The sequence below is a fragment of the Sinocyclocheilus grahami genome, unplaced genomic scaffold, assembly GCF_001515645.1.
Source record: "Sinocyclocheilus grahami isolate Dianchi unplaced genomic scaffold, SAMN03320097.WGS_v1.1 scaffold1994.1, whole genome shotgun sequence".
Classification (NCBI taxonomy): domain Eukaryota; kingdom Metazoa; phylum Chordata; class Actinopteri; order Cypriniformes; family Cyprinidae; genus Sinocyclocheilus; species Sinocyclocheilus grahami.
The window spans coordinates 53734-74397 of record NW_015507173.1 but is presented as its reverse complement, the minus strand read 5'-3'; the positions used below and the strand labels follow the sequence as shown (position 1 = coordinate 74397).

The 20664-nt window shown below is 37.6% G+C and overlaps 1 protein-coding gene across 1 annotated transcript; it reads right to left on the bottom strand.

Annotated features, from left to right (window-relative positions):
• Positions 1–7770: 7770 nt before the first annotated feature.
• On the bottom strand, positions 7771–19868 carry znf507 (zinc finger protein 507). Its single transcript, XM_016260098.1, has 7 exons — positions 19731–19868; positions 14838–16993; positions 13865–13982; positions 12071–12182; positions 11297–11401; positions 11084–11218; positions 7771–8288 (listed from the first exon to the last, which is right to left on the bottom strand). The coding sequence occupies exons 2-7, from the start codon at positions 16989–16991 to the stop codon at positions 7916–7918; spliced, it is 2997 nt and encodes a 998-aa protein (XP_016115584.1). The 5' UTR covers positions 16992–16993; positions 19731–19868; the 3' UTR covers positions 7771–7915.
• Between the last annotated feature and the right edge of the window lie 796 nt (positions 19869–20664).

Sequence of the window (20664 nt, the reverse complement as noted above, 5' to 3'; positions counted from 1 at the left end):
TGTACTTATAGTTAGTTGTTATACTTACTAGGTTTTATTAAGTTACAGCTACTTTCAAGGCAAATAAAACCATTTACTCACTGTTTTGAGTGACACTTACTTAAAATATTCAAGTAGCCACAAAGGAACCAATGACATTAATACTTTAAAGTGACGTGACATGTGGCCAAGTATGGTGACCCATACTCGGAATTAGTGCTCTGCATTTACCCATCCAAAGTGCACACACACAGCAGTGAACACACACACACACCGTGAACACACACCCGGAGCAGTGGGCAGCCATTTTTTTCAGTTGGGGGTTCGGTGCCTTGCTCAAGGGCACCTCAGTCATGGTATTGAAGGTGGGAGAGAGCGCTGTACATTCACTCCCCCCACCTACAATCCCTGCCGGTACGAGACTCGAACCCACAACCTTTGGGTTATGAGTCTGACTCTAACCATTAGGCCACGACTTCCCCATGTGAGAGTGAGAGGCAGCAGTGCATTAATATGTAACAACAGAAGAAGAAGAAAAGAAAGAGTCTTAATAGACTTTTTACCCATTTCTTCCATGTCTGCAGTTATCTTTCACTAGTTGCACTCACTCATTTCCCAAAGTCATCTTGAATGTTGATTTCTCAATACAACTGAAATATTTGAGAGAATATCACATAAGCTAACTTCATAAATTGATGTTGATTTTCCTAAAATGTGGATTTTTTATTTTATTTACCATTATAGTGATTAGCATTCCCTTTGGTAGGGTACTTGGAACTTGGTTTATGTTATTATACATTTCTTCCTGTTAACGCGGCAATTCATCGTAAAGTCAGAGTTATCTGATTTTAAGGAAAGAAAAGTAATAAATAGGTTGCTTATAGAAGGTGACCTATCTTCTAATTAAAGCATTAGTGAATTTGTGTGTTTATTAATTAACTTTTTCAAATTTCATTTTTCATAAATATGTTGAGATGCTTTTAATTGGGTTTATATAATCCTTAAATTGTGTGTGCTAACATGCTAAAGTCACACACAGACTTAAACATTCAGCACGTGAATCACAACAATGGTAATAATTCAATTTAATTTATTTTCATTAATTGTAAGAATAACCATTGTATTTACTCTTTTTGTTGTGCTACTACAGACACAAGACAGCAAATAAAATTGGCAAATAAAATCAACAACTGTAAAACAAAGCAAATGCATAATTTATTCATGCCGTCATGAGTAAACCTAAATGAAAGGATCAAGTACCCCCTACAGTTCTTTTTTAGTTACTAGAACTCTCGTGTAAGTAAACTATACTAACTAAGCATTTGTCAGTACAACACACTATTCGTATTTCACTTTACTTTTAGTTTTTTTTAAGGCAATCGGTTTGCATGCTTTTTTTTTTAAGCCCAACTAATTCGATTTTACAGTGTAGTTCTACACCAGAAATGAGGTATGCTTTGAGTAGCTATCATGCTGGAAGACAAAACGTCGACCCAAACCATCTTTTGTTGAAGATTGCCTGAGGTTGTTTTTTAAAAACTTCTCGTAGTCTTCCGTTTTCATGATTCCTTTGACCCTGACGAGATTCCCAGTTCCAAACACACTGACACATCCCCACAGCATTATACTCCCACTGCCATGTTTCACTCTGGAGACGGTGTTCTTTGGGTTGAGCACCTGTCCCTTCTTACTCCAAACATAGGCAACATCTCTATGGCCAAAGAGCTCTACTTTTTTCTCATCTGACCAAAGGACACGTTTCTAGTATACATAATTTTTCTCCAGGTTGTCCTTCAAACTTCAGTCTAACTTGGAGGTGTCTCTTCTTCAGAAGAGGAGTTTTTCTTTGGTCAGCAACCTTGCAGTCCATTCCTGTCCAGGCCTCTAGTGTCCGTCTTCATTGAGATATCAATCCCAGACTTGACTAAATCATTCACTAGTGTCTTGGCAGTTGTTCTTGGGTCTTTAGAAACCTCTCTCAATAGTTTTCTTTACAAAGTTTTTGAAATATTTCACTTTCTGCCTCTGTTCTCCACTGTGTGGGTCTCTTCAAACTTCTTGATAATACTTCTCACGGCTGTTCTTGACAGTTGAAAACACTTTGATAAACGTGTACATGCTTCTCCTCCTTTGTGAGCATTAACAATTCTTTTTCTCAAATCTATTTTTTTTTTGTCTTTGCCATGATGACAGTACGTATTATTTTACTAGTTGTTTTGAAAGATACTAATCCTCAGCTGACAGTATAAATGCTTTGAGGATTAATTAGGTTAATTAGGCAAGTTAGGTAAGTCATTGAACAACAGTGGTTTGTTCCGTAGCCAATCAAACAGATCATTTATTAAGAGGGCTAATAATATTGACCTCAGCATTTTTAAAATTATTCTTTTATTCCAGACAAATTGAAATAAACAAGGCTTTCTCCAGATGAAAAAATATAAGAAGAAATACTGTGTTAAAATGCCTTTGCTCTGTTAAACATCACTTGGGAAATATCTGAAAAAGAACTTAAATTTCATAGGGAAGGGGGGGCTAATAATTTTGTCTTCAACTGTATATATACGTGTATATTTGTGTATACAGTGGGTAAAATAAATATTGAACACATCACCATTTTTCTCAGTAAATATATTTCTAAAGGTGCTGTTGACATGAAATTTTCACCAGATGTCGGTAACAATCCAAGTATCCATACATACAAAGAAAGCAAAACAAATAAGTTCAGAAATTAAGTTCTGTGTAATAAAGTAGAATGACACAGGGAAAAAGTATCGAACACATGAAGAAAGGGAGGTGCAAAAAGGCATGGAAAGTCAAGACACCAGCTGAAATCTATCAGTAATTAGAAGGCAATCCTGCCCTTTGTCAGTGGAAATTAATATTTGTTGGTTTAGTCCCAACTGATGGCCTATAAAAAGGTGTCTCATGACCAACGTGTCACACAAGAAACATTTCACGATGGGTAAAAGCAAAGAGCTCTCTCAAGACCGTCACAAACTTATTGTTGCAAAACATACTGATGGAATTGGTTACAGAAGGATTTCTATACTTCTGAATGTTCCAGTGAGCACTGTTTAGGCCATAATCCGGAAGTGGAAAGAACATCATTTCACCATAAACTGGCCACGACCAGGTGCTCCTCGCAAGATTTCTGACAGAGGAGTGAAAATAATTATCAGAAGAGTTGTCCAAGAGCCAATGATCACTTGTGGAGAGCTTCAGAAAGACCTGGAATTAGCATGTACAATTGTTTCAAAGGAAACAATAAGCAATGCACTCAACCGCCATGGCCTATATGCACGCTCACCACACAAGGCTCTATTGCTGAAGAAAAAGCATGTTAAAGCTCGTTTAAAGTTTGCTGCACAGCATTTAGACAAGCCTGTGAAATACTGGGAGAATATAGTCCGGTCAGATGAGACAAAAATTTTACTGGATGCCATAATATACACCATGTTTGGAGGTCAAATGGCACTGCACATAACCCCAAAACATCATGTAGCACTGGCAAAATTCATATAATTAAAGGAAGGATGAATGGAAAAATGTGCCGAGACATTCTTGATAAAAATCTGCTGCCATCTAACAGAATGATGAAGATGAAATAAGGTTGGACATTCCAGCGAGACAATGATTCCAAACACACAGCCAAGGAAACTCTCATTTGGTTTCAGAGAAAGAAAATAAAGCTGCTAGAATGACCCAGCCAATCACCCGACTTGAATCCAATAGAAAATCTACGGAAAGAACTAAAGATTAGAGTTCATAGAAGAGGCCCATGGAAACTTCACGATTTGAAGACATTTGTTTGTGTGGAAGAATGGGCCAAAATCACACCTGAGCAATGCATACAACTAGTTTCTCCATACAAGAGGTGTCTTGAAGCTGTCATTACCAACAAAGGCTTTTGTACGAAGTATTAAATAAATGTCAGTAAGCGTGTTCAATACTTTTTCCCTGGTTCATTCCATTCCATTCATTCCAACTTAATTTCTGAACTTATTTGTATTGGTTTCTTTGTATGCATGTTTTTTTTGGAACCAGTGGACAAGAGGCATTTTAAATAATTAAATAATATTTGTTTTACTCCTTTTTATTCTTTTTTGATCATTTCCAGTGTTCTTAAATGCAATAATTACATTAATTAAACTATTTTCTGATGTTTTTGCAGAACAATTGTACTGTTATAAAGTGTCATGAAAATAAGTATAAAATGTGATACTTAGTTTTTGAGACAGAAATAATTGATGGAGAGAATTGTCCTCCATTGACATGTTCAAAATTAAATATAAATAATTTAACTACCATTTCTGTCCTTTAGTGTGACGTAATGTCCTATGGTGTAACACACATAAAAGAACCACAGATTTGTTTTTATCTCAAAATATCTTAAAAAAAAAAAAAAAACTTGAGTATTGTAATAGGGGGGATATAAATATCACTCATCTTAATTTTATAATTTTTGAATGGATGACAGCAAAGTTTGTCTTGTCAAAGTTTGTCCTGAAATTGTCCAACAAGTCATAGGGAAAATAAATTGTTAATTATAATTTCATATTAAATAGACAACACTATATGAAAATAAGCATCTAACAATGAAGATAAATCTCTCTCATGCTATTTATATATTATGAGTTTTCTTTTTCTTTTTCTTAATTTTTGCTGTCACACCATAGGACAAATGTATGGTACAGTTCAGTGAAAATGTAAAACAAACTATGAAAGAATTGACAAAGTTAGTGACCCTTTATATTTTCTCAAAGATCAGACTTCCCATTTCATAAATATATGCATTAAAAAATTTAACTTCAATGATTTTAGCAAATGGCTGCAATATAACAAAGAGTGAAAAATTTAAGGGGGTCTGAATACTTTCCGTACCCACTGTATATATATATATGATGGTTAAAGTTTGTTGTATAAATGGTTCAAGTTTGTTGTGTACAGCTATGAAAAACAAATGATGAGACATTAAGATGACTTGTTCATTCTTTATTACCAAAAATACACTGGCAAAAATCATAACATTACAGTTTCAAAAGAACAAATAAATAATTATGAATGGAACACTAATATTAAAACGGGGCCCTTTGGACCTCTGTACTTGAAAAGGAAAATAGCACAGAGGCCTTTCGAAGTTTTTTCTCTCCTTTGGCATTGCAGCATGTAACCCAATGTGCTTCTCTGGACTTTCGAATGCCAACCGTTCCCTTACACCCAGTAAAGACCCTTTTTGATGCACTTTGGCAAGTCAAAGGTAATTTTTGATTCATTTGCTTTTCTTTTGATTCGTTTTCTTTCTGTAGTGTTTATACAAGTTTTAAAAAATAGAATTCCTCTAAAAATGTCAGTTTCTACAGTATATATACAGCGAGTCACATACAAAACTGTATTACAGTACCATGTGTCCGAATACATTACACAATTTTTGAGGGCACATTATACAGAATCTAAGATGCCAAAGCACTTGGCTTAAGATTTATGGTATACTTCTGAACTCGACTGAAGCTTATTCAAAAATGAGGCTGTTGAAATGGAAGGCACACTTGTGGTTAAGATGCTGTCCCCTGTGATGATTACCAAATCTTATGACTCACTGTGAAAGACAACACAATTGTCTCACTAGGCCCTTCTGATTACATGAAACGTATTGTGTATCTTTAGAAAAAACACATTCCAGATGTATTGCAATTGTTCTAGGACGAAATGTGAGAAACAACGGCTAGAAGATTGCTGGAATACAATGTGTACAGGGTGTCTGCCAATTCCTGCTCACAGAGAAAATAAAAGGGATAATACCAACTGGTAGGTTCTTGATCAATTTGGACTACATCAGCAGAGTGATAGAGAAAATGAAATGCAGTAGCTGGAATACAAAATCAACCTACTAGGATGCTCAATCTCTCTTTGAGATGCCATTACTTGGAAAGTAGCAAGTGTGCATTATGCACATAAACAAGACGACACATCCTCTGAAACACTCAACAGATGTGTGTGTGCTAAAACAATTAAATAAAGTTAGAAGTCAATTTCAATACTGGTAAATGGTTGAGAGTTTCTTATCCATTTTCATTATGATGCATACCTGTGACATGATTTATATGCAGACAATGCATTTCCGTGACATTTGCAGTTTGAATTGTAAATTAGTACATTAGGTTCAGAATATAATAATCGTGTATGTAAATTCCTATGATTTAATTCCTAAGAGTTAATTTATCTGATACACTGGGCAGTGTGAAGCCTGAATGAATTATGGATGCCCTTTTAATCACGCCAATTTAGCATTTTAGACTGTTGACATACAAACATTAACTGTATGCAAATCATCCCTGGGAAAATATGCTGCATCTAAAGTCAGATTGAGGGCCCTTAAAGTTAAAGCCAAGGTCAAAAGAGCAGGGGACAAAAAGTAGTACATTTGAGGTAGTGATTAAGCAAAATCTCAATTACTAGGCTTTCACAATATGCCGGTGCTGCTGTATTATCACAATGCCTAAACTGCATCCCAGTATTTTCCAGTCGGTAGTAACGTGACCAACTTGAGCTGAATTCAGTTGTGAAGCGGCAGCCATGGCTCATATTCAGCAATGGCATGTGTTTAAGTCCAGTGCTTCAGGTGCCGTTCACACAGTAAGTGCAACACAATATGGAAATTAAAGATGAATTACTTTCATTTGACACGGTCTTATAAAGACAAGCAAAAACTAAAAATTGGAGACTTCAGAAAGTTTCAGGGTTTGTTTGTAATGCTTAAATTCATTATTAAAGATATAAATGTCCAAGTTTAAACTTTGACTCCCTTGGGCTTTCAGAGAGAACTGCACTCCAAAACATTCAGAATGATATTAAACTATAATAATAGTTAATAAATAAACTATAATAAACATCCTCTGGCAAAAGGAAGGATCCACACAGCAATAGAGGTACTGTGTACAATTTGGTAACGTGATACTATAGCTGGTATTGTGACAAACCTATAAACTACTGCTGCTTTTTATGGATACATTTCATTTTGAACCCATTACACAGTTGTACTTATAGCTTTTCTATCATTACAGCAGATTAAAAAAAACATCCTGCAATAACATACTCATAAAAAAAAGAAAAGAAAGACGAATATGAAAATAGAAAGTGAAGAAACTGTCAAGTGTTGGCATTTTTACCTTTTTTTAAAAGCTTGATATATCTATATGTATATTTAATAATAAAAATAGTAATAATAATAATAATAGTAAATAATAATCTATACATTTCCTTTTTTAGTTTTGTTTTCTACTGCATGTTTCCAATTGCTAATTTTTAAATAGGACCAATTTTAAACTTGCGCCGTTTCAATGAGAACACAGTTAAATTCATTATATATAACGTTCATATATTTTAAGATACATTCCCAATGATGTCTTCTCTTTCGCTCATTTCTGAGCACAAGACCAATAGCACCATAATTAGAAACATTTTCTAATTTTGTATGAGCATAACGGAGGGGAACATGCATATAAAATAAATTAGTTTGATAAATATCAAAGCAAACACTGACATACTTTAGAGAGCACGAAAGAAATCTGCCTCTCTACACTCGAAATGCGACATGGCAAGTTAACGGTAAACGCACATAAGAAATATAGATATAAATACTATTACAGTGAACGAGAGAAGCTGCCTCAGTTTTCAAAATGTGTGGACTCTACATTGTATATTGTCAACAGGTGAGGTATACGATGCATTTGAAATTCAAAAACCCTTTCTTCTGCTGAACTACTAAAGTACGTTTCGTTTGTTAACTATTTGATTCACACATCCATGGTCAATAACAGTCACGGAAACTAACGTCAATACAAAGATAGATTGACAGAAATAAAATAAGTTTTGAATTGTGCATGTTGCTTGTTCAAGCAGAAATGATAGAAGAACAGTGTGTATGAAAACGTGTGCGTCACTGGCTGCTGCTGGTCTCTGTGGGCTGATTTCCCTGCTGCTCCTTGCTCAGTATGATGCTGATCAGATCTCCCTCGTGCTGCTTCATGTGCTCTATCAGCTGCTCTTTACTGGTGGACTCGAAGCCACAGATACAGCAGCAGAAGAGCAGCACACAGTATTCCATACCTGGCCGTGTCTGCCCCGAGCCGCTCCGCCACGCCACAGCTCCACCGGCCTGCTCCCTGCTGGACGATGACCTCACGGGGTCGCCCTCTCGCCCACCTGTAGCAGAAGCCACCTCAGGTGACTGTTTATCTTTTCTGCTCAAGACAATATATGGACGCTCCACCCCAGTCTCATGTGATGACTTCAGAGGTGTAGTAGGAGATCTTAAAACAAGAAGAAAAATACAGAAAATATAACAAAATTATTTAAGTGTGGCCATTAACTTTCAAAACGAGCATCTCATTCGATTCCAAGACCCTTCTGCATCTAGTGACTTGTGAGTATGAGAGCTTGAAGAAGACCGGGTTTTTTTTTTTAAAGCGTTTGATTTAAACTTCAGAAGCAAAAATAGCTGAAGAGTTGGCAAGTTCAGTTCCGTAAATCAATTGAAACGGTTTAAATTTAAATTAACCGGTTTAAAACTCAGATTCAAAGGTCTGTTTGAGTCATTACTCAAAACATGTTTACAGATCTCTCTGCATAGAATGTTTCCGCTAAATGTTTTCATATAGGCAAATATTTTATTACCATGCAGGGTTTATTATATATTACCCTACCGTTCATAGGTTTGGGTATTTTTTTTTTAATTAATACTATATAGATGCATTAAATCAAAAGTGGCAGTGAGGATATTACAAAAGGTTTCTATTTTAAATAAAAGCTGCTCTTCTGAACTTTCTATTCATCAAATAAGAAAAAAATTTAAATATCACATTTTCACAAAAATATTAATACAACTGTTTTTAACATTGATAATATGAAACCTTTCTCGAGCACCAAATCAGCATATTAGAATATTCCTGAATAATCATGCAAGGCTGAAGACTGAAGTTATAGCTGCAGAAAATTCAGCTTTGCCATCACATGAATACATTACATTTAAATATATAAACTAGGAAACGGTTATTTTAAACCGTAATAATATTTCACAATATTACTGCTTTTACTGTATTTTTGGTCAAATTAATGCAGCCTTGGTGAGCATAACAGATGTCTTTAAAAAAAATCTTTGAACTGTAATGTATAAATTAAAATTATATAATTTTGTGTGTTTCTCTCTAGTGAAAAACAGTGTGGTAAAATGTGTGGTTCATAATTTTAACTACAATACCTTTTACATTTCAGAGCAAGCATAAATAGTTTTTTTTTATGTATGGGGAGGTCTAAGAAAAACAATACAAAGTGTGTGTAAAAATACTTAGTGTAAGTAATTATTAAAAATGTTTTTTAAAGCTGCAGTCCGTAAGTTTTGCCTCTGTCACCATCTCTGTTTGAAAACCGGCAATTGCAGCTGTGTGGGGAATTATCTTCCTTGAGTGGGTTGTGTGGCGGCACGGCTCCTGCGCGGATGAATCTAATGTTTTGAGGAGTATGTGTGGCAGTCAGTCACCGCACCGGTGTGGATATTGTATTTTGTACTCACAGATCCTAGCCTACGTCTTGGAATATATGACTCAAATAAGCATTTTCACCAGACAGTTATCCGAACAAGTAACAAGTCTGCCACATTTGTTCTGACCAACTGAGGAAAAAAGCATTACAAGAAATCGCGCTACCAATGGTGATTGAATCTAAATGAGCTCATATCACATCAAACCATGCAAATTCTTATTATTGTTATACTTTATTCTCAAATTATTAATGTTAACAACATCAGCATTGTGACTGAGTACAGTGTGTATTAGCGTGTAGATTTCAATTTCTGTACAGTCTAATCTCTAATTGTCATTCCACTCGAATTTCACATTAAGAAATTATATTAACCCAAAAAGCAAATTATGCTCCCTTCAAACTGGTTGTCTTTAAAATACAAATATTGTGTAATTCCAGGCTCTGTGTAATCAGAAGCACATTTAAAACTGGAATATAATTTAATTTCATTCAAATGTGTTTCATAAACACATAATCCTTGCTGGATTACAATCCGCCATCAAAATGATACATTTAATTATTCCAGCTGCTGTGAGAAAAGGCTATAAATGATCCGCCACCTGCAGGATCCTCACATGCGATAGCCTACTAGCCGGGACAACTTCTTTATGTTTACAGAAGTGACGTAATGACGTAGCGGCATGCTCGAATTTCCCGCAAAAACCTACCCGTACCACTCAAATTAGAAAACATTATTATAAACTGACCGTTGTGAATCGGGCTAAAGTAAGGCGATAGTTTCGAACACTGGCTGGTTATGTACTTGCTCAAATATTGATTTCTGATCATTTTTAACCAAAAAAAAAAAGTTACGGACTGCAGCTTTAATAATTATGTATTATTTTATTAAATAATACTATAAAATAATTTTGCAAGAATTTTTTATTTAACTGAATTTAAAAAAATAAAAAATACAAAGCAATAAAATAACCACACTTTTATTGAAAGAAACACAAAACTGGACCAAAAATACATAAATATCAATATATATTTTATATAGTTATATGAAACAGAATCAGATTTAACAGATTTTAGCAGGTTTCTTTGGCTATTTATCCAAATAATGTATATTCATACAAAGCTATTTTTATCACAGCATCTGAGCAAAGCATAGCAGGGAGCAGATCAGTGAACGAGAGGGTAGCGTCATTTTACCAGCGTTGCCCAGTACAGCTGCACTACACCATGTTACAGCACAGTAGCGCTATTGCAAATAGGAACAAGTACACTACATAGAAATGACCTGTCAGTGCTTTATTTCATAGAGCATAGAGTGCATTCATAGAGTGCAATATTGAGCGGAGCGTCACATCGCACGCAGTGACAATGGCTAAAAGGAGAGTGAAACCTGTGCGCTGAACACTGCTGGGCAGTGCAGCATTCCATACATTTTTCTCTTTCGGCCGATAATTATCGGTGGCCAAAATTTTTGTGCATCCCTAGTTTTAGCTATATTGACTCACCACAGAGCAAAAGAAAAACAAATAAATAAATCACATAAAATCTCTATTGTAAAGGGCCATCTTACCGGCTGCTCTGGGAAATGGCCTCATTGATGGCCTTGTTGACTTGCTCATAGTTGTAATTCTGATCACCTGCGTGTTTCCACATGTGGGATTTGAGAGATGGTGGGTGGCTGCACACGTAACCACACAGAGAGCACCTGTAGCACAGAATGAAGATTACGACCCATCTCCACTTAAGTCAATTTCTGTGCATCAGCTCAGTGTCTGTTTCTCACCTGTACTGCTCCAGCAGCTGCATGGCTTGGTGTTCCTGTGGATGTCTCTTCATGTGGCTCTTCAGGCTATTCATATTAGTTGTGGCGAAATCACAGCTGCAGCACCTAGAGGGGTCGTGCGGCACAGGATAAACAATTAGAGCGGCACAAGGCCGTGGTTTGAAAAGAGACCTTCTGGGGCACCTGTCAAGAGGGGTCAGGCGATGTTTGTTTGTGCGGTAATTTGTGTTTTGTGTGTGCGGCTGTGTGTTTGAACGTTTGGAGGGCTGCATTTGAAGAACAATGAAAGGCTGTTTGTAGAGAGGCTGAACTCAAAGCGCTGCTTGCAGCAAACGCAATACATCGCAGGCCTTGAATGGATCCTGCGGCTGTGTTAAAAGGACCCTCTCTCTCAGAAGCTCTGTTTGAAATGATCATGGGTGAGCAGAACTGAAGCAAGACGTGTCACCACGCACAAAGAGACCGTAATGGGACCTTGAGGTGTTTGTGAGCTTGTGTGTGATTGAGTGAGTGTATGTGCGTTTACACTGAAAAGAAAAAGATCTTGTTCTTTTATAGCATATAAGGGCTTCACAAAATGAGAGCAGGCAGCACAGCCTTATCCTGAGCACCACTGCACCCTTGTGGTGATAACTGGTAATGCTATTATCTCCAGCCAAATGCAATACTACACATCTGATGCTTTCAGATTCGTTCTCCTTGTGGAACATATCTTTTTCAACAAAAATGAAATATTCAGTGAGTAGGGAAAAAAAAATGTTATTTTCCCCAAACCTGTATGGTTTATCAGAGTTGTGGATTCGCCGATGGTTGCGCACCCCAACATATGTGGAGCTGGTGTAGTCGCACACATCGCATTTGAAAATGCTCTGCTCACCAACCGAATCTGAGCAAAAAAAGAGAAATACCCACAAATCAGAAAAAAAGATTGTCTCCAACTTCTAAGTTGTTAAATAATCACCAGCAATACGTTTATAAAAAATGGGTCAATGACAATCACACATTATTTGTTATTTTTAACTCGGCATGAAATGAAAACTTACTGAATTTATATTGTAAATACATGTTATTGATTTTACTGTGAACAATTCATACACGTTTCATTTTGTTTTTTTAAATAAATTAAGTTTTTACATGTCGGTCTGATTTTATTAGACAAACCATGTGCTAATTTATCAGTCAATACCATTGCGAAGCATTTTCTTCTTAAAACTGGAATGTACCAAAGACAGTCTCAAAAAATTCATTTTTTTCTACTGTTTCCCACTGTCACAAACATGTAACCAATCCTGCCAACTTGCTGGGCAGGGACTTTTCATATTATTATCTCCATTGGTCATAGATTTCTACCTACAATGTCTTTTCTGCAGCACTGCAATTTTGCCATATACTGTATGTGTGTAAATTTTATTTATTTGTAAGACTTTGACTAAATTTGGTAATGGGAGAGTAAAAATATTTTTAAAACGTACACCGTTCAAACTAGGCTACTTATGTTGAAGTGTTTGGGATGTGGCTTTTAATGATGAGACCTTTCTTGTAATCAGGCTCTCAAAAAGTATATAACAATTTGGATATAGATTTATCGGCCAACATATCGGTTATCGGCTTTCAAATATAAAGAATAATCAGTTATCGGTATCGGCCAAAATTTTCATATCGGTGCATCCCTAAATTCTTGAATATCTTCTTGAATGCAATGGCCAATCAGAAGTGTTTAAGTTAGACAGAATCCACTCACTGGGTTCTGCATGCTCACAAATCCTTTCATTAGAAGAAGCAAAGTGTAGATGCGATGTAAATAAATGATGAATTGTGCAGTGTAGAGCTTCATTGATTATAATGCAACTTGAGATCACATGAGATCATGATGAACCAAGATGAGTAATAGTTTTTTTATTGATTATAAAGGGAGCACAATCCACGTGATTTTCTAGGGTATTGAGAATATGAATAAATCCACTCATGAATTAAGTTTCTGATAACCATTTACCCAATATTGCCACTAGACACTGTGTGTTTACTACTTCAATTAACTAAGTGAAAGTGGAGCAGGTTTGAACTGATGTGATTAAGTGGAAGCAGGGACTAGTTAGATTTGCGTATACTAAATGAGGTGAGGGTGTATGTCCCTTTTTAGGACATAAAGAATATTTTCATGGGAAAGAAACATTTAAATATGTAATTGTGATGACCAAAGATGAGTTTGGGATTACATTTTTTGATTGCATTGGGGATTTTAAAACGTCATTTTAAAAAAAGACTTATCTGTAGTAGTATAAGCCAGAATTCATCGCTTAAAACCTGCCCCTTCGCAATCGACCACAAGCTTGCATTCATTTTTGAATGAAACGCCCACATCTCAAAACCCAATCAACAACCAATGGATAGAACCAAATCCCCGCCCTATGTTTATTTCTTTGTCAATCATCTGTTACACTCAAATGTGTGGAAAAACATGGAAAAAAATCTGCTGCTGCTTCTGTTCCATCACGACTATTAGTGGAATGTTTTGGAAAACTTGCTTTTGTTTCATTGTGTAGCACTGGAGATTTGTTCAGTTCTCACCCTCATCTGTTATCTTGACTGGCTCTTCAATGATTGCTGTGCTTTCAGCGACGTGGGTCAGTGTGCTGCTGATGTCGTCTATCCCATGCCCATCTCTCTCATGGTTTCTTAGCTGACTCTGAATGAGGTATTAATAAAACCAACAGTGCTTCATAAGGAGGAAGTTTATTAATAAAGCAGAAGGAAGGGAGAGCAGTGCACTCCAATATTAGAAACTCTTAATACGCCAATCTACATGGAGTAAAATTAATACTTGCTCCCCAGAACAGTTGGGACTTGCTTAAATATGTATTGCCTTCCAGAAAATGCAAAGATAACTCGATAAAGTTCAAATCAAAGAGATCATGTAGTCCATTTTAAGATATCAATTCAATATAGAAAAAAATAATAAACACAGTAAATGGGTATTTGACCTAGTGCCATGCTCAAGGAATTTAGTTTCTCAAATAATTCCTCTGCTAAAGAAGAGAGTATTTCAAGCATAAAAAAACAGTCCTATGTCATTAAAAAAAGCATTTAGTTAAAGGGTTTAAGAAAAAGAAAAAAAGTCACTATTTAAACAGTGATTTGACTAAAATGTAATTAAATATTAAAGAAAACGTTCCCAAAATGAAAATTCTGTCATTATTTACTCAGCCGTTTCAAACTAAGGACTAACTTTCTTCTGTGCAACACAAAAGAAAAATATTTTGAAAAATATAAATTCCAGTTTTGGACCCTACCCAAATTGTTCCAATGGAATTTGTTAAAAATGTTTACAAAAAAACTTTACACCTATGTTGTGCAGAAGAAACAAAAAGTCATATAAACATACAACATGAGAGTAAATTATGACAGAATCTACATTTTTTGGGTGTGAATTGAATATGTTTTAATGACAGATATAATTAGCTTAATACTTTTTTGTCCCAATAGAGGCACATTCGAATAAATCACTTTCTTAATGCTAATTTCCACCTGTTTCTCTCCTCACCTTGTAGTTGAACTGTTCGGTGCACTGTTTGCAGTTGTACATGCGAGGCTTGAAGTGGTGGATCATGTGACGCTCTAGGTCCTTACTGTCACAGGCTATATGCTCACAGATGGGGCATTGGTAGGGTTGTCTTTGTCTATGAACACGTAGGTGCTGCTTTATGTAACCTTTGTTTCCGCTGCTGTATAGGCACAGTCGACAGCGGTAGGGCCTTTCACTCCCAGCAATATATTCCACCAGATCGTCTGTAGTGGAAATGTCGCCAGGCACAGCAGCACCCACAGAAACTCCACCTCCATGTTGGCTTTGGGCATTGTCCTGCAACTCCTTCAGAATGTCCTCGTCTGAAGTGTTTTGGTCAGAACGCTCTTGCAGCCGCTCGATGACAGTCAAAAGAGACATGCTGATTCCAGGTTTGGAGGGTCCCTCGACCAGCACATCTCGAGAATCTTTTGAACTCTGGAGGCCAAGGTTAAGAAGAGCACCTGGATCTCCAATTGCAGCCACAAGCTCTCCTGAGGACGCTTTAGGGTTGGCGGTGTCAGCAATCTCTATAATTCTCTGGCCCGTGTCAGGGCTTTGAGTACTCGGGTCATGGACACCTTTTGCAGCGGTTTTGCTAAGCTCTGGGGCCCTCATGGGCATGGCCACCAATGCCTCGGCTGCCAAAGAATGCAGCCGAAGAGACTCTGAGTAAGTCCTCCTCCGAACCGGTGGCACGTTTTCATCTGAGGGAGAACTCGAAGACACTGACTCTTCCTCCTGTTGTTGATCTTCTCCATTCCAGGCGATCACAACCTCCTCCTTTTGTTTGTAGTATAGGTGTTGGCTCTCTAACTCTGACTCCTCAGAAGCAAGGAGGGTCTTGTCTCCTCCTACTTCTGGGCTGAGGAGCAAAGGTTTGCTGGACACCGGTTCCTCGGCACAGGGAAGGCGTTCCACGATGACGTTGACGTGGCCGGTGCTGTTGCCACTGCAGTTGATAATCTTCTGCGCAGAGGACAGGAGGCTGTCGGAGCTTGCCTGTTGGCTCTCAGTCTCCAACTCCAGCTCCATTTGGGCTTCTGGTGTCACCTGGACCTCCACCAATGGCTCCTCTGGGTCTTTGAGAGAAAACACTTGACTGATCATTGGAAGTGTGGTCTCCACTGTTTTCAAAGCTTCCTTCTCCCCATGACACCTCACTTCCTGTGAAGCACACAGCTCTAGCTGGAGGCTGGAGGAGCCAGGAATGGTCTGAGGTTTTCCTCCAACAGCTGCAAGGACTACTATGGTATCCTCTTTACCTGCTGGAACCAAATGAGGACTGGAGCTTTGTAAGGTACCAGGACAGTCCATCTCATCTTCAAATATGGGGTACGAGCAGTCAACCAGGCCAGCGTGTTTCCATGCATGGGTCTTCAGATTGCGTTGTTGTCTGCATTCATAGTTGCAGATGAGACAACGGTACCTGCCATGCTCAAAGCTGTACCACTTCTTGGGAGTGGACGTCTTCTCTGATTCCAAATTGCTTGCCTTCAAAACTGCCATCCTTTGGTGAACGCTCCTTGCTGATGCTATGCCTTGCTCATCTAGGATGTGTCTGGCGTGATCGCCCTCCTCCAAGTGGAGTCTTACATGTGTCACCAGCTCCTCTTGATCATTTGAAGTGAACTGGCACTCTGAGCACATGAGGATGAGGTCACTGTGCTGCTCATCATGAAGCAGCAGATGCTCTTTCAACAGCTCCAATGTAGGGGAGATAAATCTGCACATACTGCACTGGTAGCATGTGACCGTCCGAGTGCCTAAACTCAAAAGCTCCTGTTCAAACGCATGCCCAGGCGTGCTGCTGGATGTTGGGCGGTCATCCCTTTGTTCTCTGGATCTCTTATAAGGTGTGACCACTTCAGTGCTGTCCATGCTGTCTGGAACGGGTACAGAAGCACAGGCCATCATAGGTCTCTTTTTCCCAGAGACGGTGCATCGTCTGGGCCGCTTTTCCACGATCTTGCTGAGCTTCTCAATGACCTGAATAAGAGAGTCTGCAGCGTGCTTTTGCTGCTGCCGTTGCTGGTCCTCGGCACCATGAAGATGTCTGTCGGGAATGAAGACGGTATCCTGCTGGCCTCTAGAGTGAGGCACAAGGACAGCAACTCCACTGCTGGCCTCCATTCCTGCAACAGGAATAAAACACATGCAAAAACGTGAATGAAACGACATCACTGACTAAACAGGAACTTCCAGCTCGCAAAAAGCTGAGGAATGCAGGACTGGGGAACGGCATCGTTTTTAACTGTGTGTGTATCAACTGGCAGAGGCCCTCCCTACATATTTACAAGAATAGCCATTACTTCACAAACCTATAAATATCATGCACTAGTTACTGTATAGTAAATCAGTCTAGTTTCTTTTTTCATGACAGATTAAGTGATTTCTGAAATAAAAGTAGAGCTGATTTCAAATAATCTTGTTTGATGGTGTATAACATGGTTTAGATATTTATGTGAGATTTCATCACACAAGCTAGTATTTACAAGCTAGTATTTAGCTTTTTAACATGTTTGCATTGATAATAGTATTAATGTATCTGAAAAACATGTCATAACCGTTATTAGGACTCAAATATTTGTAAAATTCATCTGTCAGATATTTTTGAATAATGAGAGTTGTCCAGGGCAACACTGTATAACTAATTGCTAATCTGTGAAACCTGTTTATTATATAGCCATGTTTGTGCACTGCAGTCTCTACAATTGAGCTAATAAAACTACTTAACCGCAAATTCATATCCAAGTAGGGCTGCACGATAAATCGAAATGGACTCGAGATCGTGAATCGACAGAAGCTGCGATTGTCATGCGTATCTTTCAGTGAAGCACGGTTCTGTGATCAGCAGTAAATCTCCATCCAAATGCCATGGGGCGCTCTCGCGCTGAAACTCTAAGTACGCCTCGCAGAAGAAACCCAGAAAATGCCTATGGCTGCAGCTGAATAAACAGAAGATTTAACTGCTTTCATTGATTCAACGTGACTAATAAACACACGACTACGGCAGTATACGGTTTATCGGAGTTCTTATTATTATAATTTTCATTAAAATAAAGTATATTTATAATGCAATGCCTTTATCACTGCTTAAATACTATGAAATATGTTGCGTGCCTTATTCTGTGTAAGAAGCCACATCATCTCACAGAAGGATTTATTTCAAACACTCGGCTGACGTTATGAAGCGCGTTTGGAGTAAAAATATGTTATTAAATGTGGGATTTTCACGTGCTTTCAGATGGAGCAGCATTTTTTTGCGTAACTTGTCAGTGAACTACGGCTATGTGTAGTAAATGCTGCTCCATCTGAAAGCACGTGATGATGATTTCCTGCTGATTACAGAACCAGCTTTTTTAACAAAATGCGCATGACAATCGCATTCGATTAATCGTGCAGCCCTATAGCCAAGTATTAATTTTTCATTTGTTAAGTAGACCTGTAATAAGCAGGATGATGTAGAATCAGCCAGATATTATCACAAATTGACAGGTTGATCAGGCAACCATCTACATTCCTAATATATCACTCACATGCGACTACGTTTTGCTCTAAGCAACCAATAATGTTTATTAGCCAATGGCTAATAAATATATTTTCACTGCATGATGTGTCCTATGACCAATTTAGCAAATCAGTATGAGCAAATGCAGGCAACATTTTTAATATTCGTCAGCAGAGTTTAGCCGATTTTATATTTGTAGTAGTAGTGTTATTATAACCATTGTTATTTAATATTATTTTTCTTTTTAAAATAGAAACATTTAATGACAAATAACATTCAAAACATTACCACCAGCTCATAATTCTATTTAATACGACGACATATGCACTCATACATTTTCGTGCAAAACTTAGTGCACCTGGGAACCCAGATCACTCTATGCGGTATTATTTTGCAACAATGAATGACTGTAACATCCCTTAGGGAAAACGTAATATTTCTGAATCCCTTCTAATAAGGTCTGACTCATGAGTCGACTTTTCTTTTTCTTTTGCTCACAGCACTTCTGCATTTGTTTGACCCACAGCTAAAAGGGAAGTTATAGAGCACTACACTGAATCAAAACAAAAACACGTGGGGAATGAACACATGTAAAAGCATGCAATTCTTCTACTGTAACTGATCACCAGGAGAGCTCTGTGTGCTTTTTCCTTTTCCAAATGAAACAGAGTTGTGGACCCTTTTTGTCTGTGCAATAAAAATCAGTTTGGGTACAAAATAAGATGGACCCTGCTGACATCACTGGACTTAAAGACACCACTATTGTTCCCCCATTATCGTTGTATGAGTGTGAACTAGTGAAAAAAGATACTTATACAGGTTTACAAAACAAGTGTGAGAAAGTGATGACAGATTTATCGCTTTTAGTGAACGTCCCCTTTAAGATCAAGTAGGCCTATGAGTTATAAATATCTTCAATATACTGTATTATGACTTTATTAAAAAGCAACAAGTGATAGTAAAAAGCCAAAATCGACAATAAAAATAACCACGAATGGTGAAGGGATTAAAAAGAAACGCTTTGTCTCTCTGTGCGATAAAGATGAAGATATGTCGAGTTGACGGATGTTTAGAGACACAGAGCTAATGACAGATACACAACACGTGCAAACCAATCTCGGATAATCGGTGTGAGAAAGCTGAGCAGAAGTTTAGTAGGGTGTGCGGGTTTGAGAACAGGGTGTCCGTGATAACCGTGTGGAGACGAAACGTGAAAAAGGGGCAGGACGTTTCTGACACCAGCAGCCCACAGCACACACATGCACGCTGTACAGTTCAACGTGAGCTGTAAAACACAACTGTGCCGTTTAATAAACAGCTCAGAGTCACGCGACTGTCACAACCATCCGAACGCTACTTACTGATGCGGCAGCTGTGTCTGATCTTTGGCCTCGGAGCTCGTGATGCGCTGCTTTTTTTATTATTATTATTCCTGTGGTGTAAAAGTGCTTCAATCTGGACTCAAAATGGCGAGAATGGAGCCCCGATCACGTGACTCGCTGCAGGTCACGTGACTGTGGAAAGTGTCGTCAGCCAGAAACACCTGCCACCGTTTGAAGATGATTTGAAGTTCTTTTTCTTTTTTTACTGCATATTCTCATTTTCTACTATATGTATCATATTTCATACTGTATGTTGGAAATGACTACTGTTATGTTCACTGGCTGTAGTATGACTGGCTTTAAGAAAGAAGTTCTTACGCTGTAGCCTACTTAGTATTTATTAAGTATGTATTCCTTTATGCTATGTATGTTTGTACTGAAGTGCTAATTTAATCATTTTCTGCTTTGATTGTAATGTATTATACTAGCTATATTATATCAGCTTGAGATGGAATAATAGTGATTATTATTATTATTATTATTATTATTAAGTGAAAAATGAAGACCCTTGAAGTAAGATGCACCCCTATGAATTGGAGCATAAGGTTTTTTTGGGTTCAATTAACATTATCATTTTTTTTTCTATTAGACATACAGTGGTAGCCAAAATGATTAGAACACTAGTATTTTCACCAGCTAAAAATGGTTTGACGTTAGTTATTTCTATCTTTTGCTGTAGTGTGTTAGTAGGAAATATCAGTTTACATTTCCAAACATTCATTTTGCCATTAATTGTACAGATTTTTGTCTGACAACAGCCAGTGCTCCACACAGAGATCTGATCTCTTCAGCATCCAGTCTGTCTGCATGACATGAAGGAACAGAACAACGTGAGACAGACTCAATCCAGAAGAACTGTGGCAACGTCTCCAAGATGCTTCAAGAGACCAACATGCAAAGCTACAGTAAGCTG

Excerpts from the sequence above, each read along its gene's own strand:
- znf507 (XM_016260098.1), bottom strand. The coding sequence starts at position 16,991 with ATGGAGGCCAGCAGTGGAGTTGCTGTCCTTGTGCCTCACTCTAGAGGC. Across the intron at positions 11,402-12,070 it reads AACTCTGATAAACCATACAG|GTGCTGCAGCTGTGATTTCG; the intron begins GTTTGGGGAAAA and ends CGACCCCTCTAG. Across the intron at positions 8,289-11,083 it reads GCCATTTCCCAGAGCAGCCG|ATCTCCTACTACACCTCTGA; the intron begins GTAAGATGGCCC and ends TCTTGTTTTAAG.